The sequence below is a fragment of the Parambassis ranga genome, chromosome 15, assembly GCF_900634625.1.
Source record: "Parambassis ranga chromosome 15, fParRan2.1, whole genome shotgun sequence".
NCBI lineage: Eukaryota > Metazoa > Chordata > Actinopteri > Ambassidae > Parambassis > Parambassis ranga.
In genome coordinates, this window is record NC_041035.1 from 21,332,579 (window position 1) to 21,340,172 (window position 7,594).

The 7,594-nt window shown below is 45.9% G+C and overlaps 1 protein-coding gene across 1 annotated transcript; it reads right to left on the reverse strand.

Annotated features, from left to right (window-relative positions):
• Positions 1-259: 259 nt before the first annotated feature.
• Positions 260-4,644, reverse strand: LOC114447035 (reticulon-4-like). The gene is made up of 7 exons (XM_028423001.1): positions 4,609-4,644; positions 4,334-4,518; positions 2,509-2,647; positions 1,925-1,994; positions 1,758-1,804; positions 1,208-1,266; positions 260-1,127 (listed from the first exon to the last, which is right to left on the reverse strand). The coding sequence occupies exons 1-7, from the start codon at positions 4,642-4,644 to the stop codon at positions 1,079-1,081; spliced, it is 585 nt and encodes a 194-aa protein (XP_028278802.1). The 3' UTR covers positions 260-1,078.
• Positions 4,645-7,594: the final 2,950 nt, after the last annotated feature.

The window sequence follows — 7,594 nt, forward strand, 5'->3', positions numbered from 1 at the left end:
ACAGACAGGAAGAGACATGCAGCAAACATCAAAGCTCACAGAAGACAAAGCAGCTGAAACACTGGTTCATGTGGTCAGACAGAGTATTGATTATGTATCAGAGCTGATCGCTCCTTTGATCTTTCTCCCAGAAGAAACCAAACACTAAAACTCAATCTACAGAACTCATGGTTCTCCTCATGAATCCGGGCACTGACAGGTTTCCATACATTAGCAAACAGAAGCTAACAGAGTTAGCAGACAGACGAGGAGGCGGGGCTTTCTTGGTCTACAAGCTTTATTGATCATTGTTTACATTTCACGATGCATTCCACAAACACGGCTCCAGCTGGGAGCTTTTTATCGTCACAACTGAAGTATGAAGTTTATCATTCACAATTATACTGCAGAACAAACAAATGCTCAAAGTTTCCCAAAGTCACAGCGAGTTGTAACTTGATGCAGACATCAGCTCCACAGACAGCATGGTTATTAATGACCTTTAATCCCTTTCTCTGTTTCTGATGTATGAATGTAAACGTCTTCCTTCCAGAGCTTCTCACTAAACAGCTGCAATGACATGAAAGTACGACTCGTGTTTGGTCTGGCAAAGGTTCTCTAGATGTTTCTAGCTAAAGTTACTCAGAAGCCATGAAGGTTTTTAAATGCCCCCCCACCCCACCCCCCTGCCACCGCCTGGTCAGGAGTCAGACATGGTTCGCGCCTCCATCCTTCATCACAGCGAGGCCACACCAAGGAAACGAGCTGCAGCTTCAGGGACACGACGGTAAAATCACAAAACACTTCTAACCTCAGCCAGAAAATTCAGACCGACAACAACCAAAGAACAAACAGGCGAGGGCCGCTCGTCTTCATCAACAGCAGCAACAAGACGAAGGACACGAGCTGCTCGGCTCCAGGCGATGGCAGGCAGGGAAAGACAGAAACCAAACACACCCGGCCTCCCACAATGCACTGGGCGGGGGGAGGGGAGTAAAAACGTGTTTCTGTGCGAGGACGAACAGAAACAAACACTCAGAGCGGAACCTTCCAGAAAACACAAAAAGGAATTCTGACTGGAAAACAAAGTTTTTATTATTCAGACAGTTACAGAGGGGCCGCGTCCACGCCGGACCTTCGCCTGGATCCTGAAAACAGGAAACGCGTCAAACATCAATGAAACTTTGTTCTGAACGTCAGAGACGAGCGCGTGAAGACGCCCACTTACTTTCCAACCACGTCTTTCACCTGGTTGTTCACCAGACCCACGTAGTGATCGATCTGAGCCTGGAAACACAAACATGAGGGTCAGCGGTAGCTCTTCCTGTCACATGATCAGTCAGTGCGTTCTCATTGGTCACTGCTCCTCTACAGAGACACACCATCATGGCTACAGGCAGAGAGGACTCATTGTTTGTGGGGCGACGGGGTCAGAAGCAGAGGAGAGGACGGAGACAGAGGGACAGCCAGACGTCCCACAGTGACAACAAGGACACCAGAGTCTATTAATAAAGCTGATACTTTACTCTCAGCGTCACAGAATGAATAAAGTAATCAGAGTAAATGTGCCCTTTGCTTTCTTTATGAAGTCAGTGTGGTCCTTGTGACATGAAATAATGTCCCCTCCTGATCTGAGCTGTGATCAGGTCTTCCTCTCTCGCCGTCTGAAGACAGGAGGACGGTCTGTCCTCTGAGACTCTGCTGGAAGCTGCTTTGGACCGGCTGTGACGGAGAACACCTGGAACATGTTCAGCTCTCCACAGTCAGTGTTTACATACCTGGTGCTTCTCATAGACAATCGGGCAGCTGAACACTGCAACCAGACCTGAGGAGGAGCAGAGCTTCATCAGAAAACATGTTCCCTGCTCTCACCAGCAGGGGGAGGTGATGCTGTCACACACAGTTACAGCCCCCATGCATGATGGGAAATGTGAGCGTCCCTCACCCAGAATAAGGAGAGTGAGCCCGTTGAACAAGGCGCCGACGTAGGTCAGAATCCACATCAACACGGCGAACTGCACAGACACCACAGAAGAAGAAAAAGTCAAACAGACGTCACCCTGAACGACCACAAATCACAGACAGCCGCAAAATGTATCATTGATTTATCATTGGAAAGCTCACAGTGATGGAGCTGTGACCATCAGACTCACCTGACACTGATTTAATGATCAACTTATTGATCAGGCTGATTGATCATAAACTCAGGTTCGTTTCAACTGCTCATGTTTGTTTCAGAGTTATGATGATGGTGGATTATTGATTACACAGCATCATATTCTGATCATGTTTCATTACGTCAGTGACACACAGCAAAACATTTAACCCTTTCACTGCCAGTAAAAACACACTCAGACTGTGTGTGTCTGAGATTCATCCACCACATACTGAGAGTCCCAGAGAATAAATCAGTCACCTGTGGATCAAAGGTCGGTCTGAGTTCAGCCTGCAGCTCCACATAAAAACATGGCCGTGGCAGGTGTGTGTGTGTGTGTGTGTGTGTCTGAATATCTGAGCTGGAGCTCTCACCTTGATGGAGTCCACCAGGTCCTGGACCAGGAACAGGCGCCTTAATTCACAGACGGTCTTGTTGATTTTGGCCAGGATCAGGTCACTGTACTTGTGGACCATGTCCTCAGACAGCGCCACCTCATGGTCCAGGTACTGCCTGCGAGGACACACAGACACACACAGAAAGGTCTGAGCAGAGGGTGGAGCAGGTCCGGCCTGTTCAGGGTCCAGGTGTGCTGGAACATCACGTCACACCTCCACCTGTTAGCTGCAGCATGCTAGCACTGCACACACTGCTCCTGTTGCCTAGCAACCTTCATCTAACCCATGTTCCTGTTACAACTCGACGGTCTTTCACCAGAACGCTGACGATGTGTGTGTCAAAAACACAGAGCAGCATTCTGATCACTGAATGAAGAGCTTTAAAAACTGGTTTTCAGAAAACAGAAGCAGAGAGTTTCCTCCTGCTGCTTCCTCACATCCACACAGTGACTGAGTATTAAGACTGTAGCCTAAAGAGGCTCCATTTGAATCCTCTGCAGAGTTTCCAGTCCATATCTGACACTGAGTGAAATTAGCTAAACCTTTACAAAGGAAATAAATCAGTCCATGAGGATGAAGATCCTGCAGGATTTTGGAGAAATGTGAAGTTAAACTGGCACTAAACTCCCATAGACTCTCACTGGAAAAAAGCATTTTTAAAAATCCCTCTAAATAATCCTTCAAAGCTCAGCTCTGTGCAGCAAACAGCACATTCCTACATGCAACAGAGGCCGTGCAGTAACAGCTGGAAACTGGCTGAAAGTAAACTGAGCAAAAACTAAGAAAGATGACTCACATTTCAAAGGGCTGTATTTTGCAAACGGTTACACTTACAAGGGATGAGCCGAACAAATGACAGAATTAAGTGTGTTATAAAACCGTGCAGATGCAGAAAATGCAAAGTAATCATAACTTTCATTATAACGTATTAAATAAATACACCATCAAATCATTCTGAGGTATTTCATGGTCCTGTGTTGCAGCGGTTCATGAATTCCTTTCATCTGTCAAACTCGCCCATCAAAGTCAGATGGGCGGATCCTAGCACCTGATTGGTCACCCTGCCCATCAAGTCAAGACAAATCGCTGCCAGATAATGGATGGATGCAGAGCTAGTGTTACGGTCCCAGGGATGGGAGAGCACAGTGACAAATATAAGAGCTGTATTCAGCTGGTCAAGAGGAGGAATGAGGACGCAGGTCTGTATGTTTCCCTCTGCAGATCACATCTGACTCATTGACTGAACATATGTCCAAACAGTCACACAAGCACAAAGCATCTGTTCCTGCTTCATGTCAGGTTTCTATAGCACAAGTTCACATTTCCACAATTCATTCTCTCATCTGGCTTCAATCAATACTTCAGTTTCAACAATACAATTGATCTCATCTTCAAGCTGCATCTTTCCTATAGTTCATATTCACAACCATCTCCTGTAAATACATCCCTCTCTCATTCAGTGTAAACTGCTACAAACATGCATCTTCATTCTGCTCTTTGTGCATCAAACACTCTTCTGTCTCTGTGTTTGTCCCGCTCATGTCAAAGAGCACTGAAATGTGTGCTGAGGTAAAGTGCTTGTTACATTCAGAACTTAGTTTCATCATGGAACATTTCAACAGGTGTACCCGGCGTCACACTGGACAAAGAACAGCATCTGCGCGGGAACATGCCCAACTCTTAACAGCCATTGTTATGATAGAAAACGTTGATAAAACATATGAGAGCAGCGCAGCGACTGTCTGCTCCAACTCTGAATCAATATGAACTAACATGTCAGCGCACAGTCACTGTTACCGACCTGTATTCAGCAGGTAAAGAGGAGGAATGAGGACGCAGGTCTGTATGTTTCCCTCTGCTCCAGATCGCACCTGAGGAGAAGCAGGCGTTCCGCCCCCCTAATCGTTCCCCGGGGCAACTCACAGGTGTACAAAGGTTCCGCCCCCACTTTCCCCATAAATGTAGCGCTTGATGACAACGTTCATACTTTCTCATTGAACACAAAACAACACAGTAACAGTACACACCTCACAAAATGTCCACAATCATTACAAATAACTTTTGTGCTCAACCTACCTGATCCACTTCACCTGGAGCTTTGTGGACGTACATTCAGCACTTGTTTTGGTTCAGACACGTCACAATAATAATATTTATTTAATTCCAGTGTTCATATATTCATGACGTGTTTAATGAATTATTTCATGGTGTATTTATCTGTTTCATTGCGTCACTTTCAGTCCTCCATACTCTTCATCCCACAGCTCAAACACAGACATAAAACATGATGTGGAACAGAAACAAAGATATTTATAGATTATTGTCATGACGGTTTGAGGCTTCGCCACCAGGGGGCGCTACTTCCAGCGACACTGTGCAGGGCTATCCATCATGGCTGATTCATTCATTGAGTCACCTAAAAATGACAGGAATTATAGAGCAGCTGTTTCATGGAGGCTTCACTGATGTTTCTGATTTTAATTTGCTTTTTAATCACCAACAGTACAAATGTTTATCACATGTTGCCGTCCAACAAACAACCAAAGGTTTGTGTTATTAAGTTCTTCTTATTTATGAATGCTCCCTGTACTTACCAATGTGTTGTGAAGTTAATAAAAGCTGAACACAAATCTTCTGCTCCTTTGTTGGACGGCAACATGTCATCAACAGTTGTTCTGTTCTATCACAGCAGGTTTATGTAACATTCAAATGAATACACAGGCACAGAAAATCACAATTTGAGAATCACACATGGTGTCCATGGCGTCTCCCTTCTCCATGATAAGGTGAACAGCACTGGAGGAGCTGCTCTTTGGTCTTCTGTCTGCTGCTGCAGGGTCACTCAGGGGTCGCTCAGTTTCCACGTCCTCACAAAGGAGAAAGCAAAGAGGAGAACAGAATCAATCATCAGCTGCACGTGGGCACGCTCTATCAGCAGCTGATATTTTAGTGGCATCATGAAATAATGTGGTTGCTCAAAATCTGACACTGTGACACTGACATTAATACCTGGTGCTCAGGACTCTCAGCTGCAGACAGGTGAAGTCTTCAAGACATCAGACAAGACATCAGGTGCACAGGCGGGAAAACCTGCTCAGAGACTGCTCACATATTACATGCAAGTTATAATCTGACACTCCATGTATATACATGTACTATACATCACATCAGACTGAGCACAGATTAAAGCACATTATTATCAGGAGGATTGAAAACGTCTAAGTGCTGTTGGGAGATTCGGGAGGATTCCTGCTGGGTTGTGCCAAAAAGTCATCGTCTGCCAAAAAGTGAGCCTAAAGCCTTAAAGCTGCCTCTCCGAGTGTCTGTAGTTGGAGCTACAGCTGCTTGGTCTCATCCATCCTGCAGCACTCATGCTGTAGCTCCATGTCTGCGATTATAGCAGACCAGTTACTCTGTGAAATGTAAAGTCTGTGAAGCGGAAATGGTCACAAGTGTCCAGGAGAGGCTGCAGCTTGTCCTGCTGGGAGGCTTCAGTTTGTCTGAGGCTGCTGTGTCTGATAACATGTTTGCATTGTGCAGCAGAAGAGGCTGTTATTGATCATATTTACTCATGTGGGTATGAATAAAGGGGACAACATGTCCTGTGGTTGCTCTGACTTTCCTCATTTAAATACAGGCTGTAATTTAATAACCGTAATATGTCATGTTATCAATAGAAATGCTGTTAAAGGGCCAGTACACCCTGCAAAGTGCTGATTGTTATCCAGCCACAGAGACGACTGCCCATAAAGTGAGCTCCTCAGAATAACACTGATGTGATGCAGTCAGCTGGAACAGTCTGGACATGTTGTATTGGATGTTTCTTACCGTCCTCTGTAGTCAGGCTCTGATGGAGCCATTCACTCACTTCAAATGCAGTTCAATGTGTGAGTAATCCAAGTAATCAGAGTACATTACTCCATCTGAGGAATACGTTACAGATGACATTTGAGGACATTAATCTGTGTTCTGTAACTGAAGACTTTTTCACAGTTTCCTTCCCAATACTGAACATGATCAATATTGATGCAGTCACTGATGTTGTACATATGATGAAACAGGACAGACAGGAAAAGTTAACCCCGAACAGCCTACGTCTCGAATCCACCGTGAGGGGCCACAGAGCAGACACCATCCTGCAGAAAGCCCAGAACCAACTCCTCAATGAAAGGATTAGACAGATCAACTTCACCATAGATGCTCTCATGGTCACCACGGAGCAGACAAGATCACAGCTTGCCGCCCTCCTACCCAGCGAAGTCATGGATGAAGTCATCAAACTGACTGAAAAAGTCCAGACGGCACACCAGGGGTAAGGAACGACAAAAACACAAATTCCATAAATTGAAAACCATTTTCTCTGTTAAAAATGCAGCTAACCCTCACACATGGAGGAGGGAAGACCACTCACCGCCACAGCAGGACACCCAGGACAAATGGGTAAAGAACCTTTCAGACAGACAACTGAGCCAGCCGGAAAAAGAAGTGCTTGCCAAAGGACTCAACACAGTAGTCCTCAACACACAGGACTACCACTCCAAAGTGACAGATCTCCTCTGCGACACAGCCACATATGAGACACTGAAGAGGGACCCCACCGGCAACTACAAGAACAAACTAGTCAGCTACCTACAAAAACTGGAGAAGGACCAAATCATCAACCGCAAGCTCTACTTCCGACTTTATCCTGGGGAAGCCACTCCACGCCTGTATGGACTCCTCAGGAGACACAAGGAAGGAGTCCCCCTCAGACCCATCGTCAGCAGCACAAACTCAGTCACATACAACATGGCTAAGCACTTGGCTCCTGACACCACTGGTAGGTAACACACCACATCACAGCCACAACTCTCAGGACTCAGGAACAAGGTGGAGAAGATGGACCCAGATGACACCATGGTCTCATTTGATGTCACCTCCTTGTTCACCTGCATCCCTACATCAGAAGCCACAGAGATGGTAAGGACGTGCCTCACACAAGACAGCACACTCAAGGAGAGAACCAACCTCATGCCAGACCACATCTGTGACCAGCTGGACCTCTGCCTGACCACCACTTATT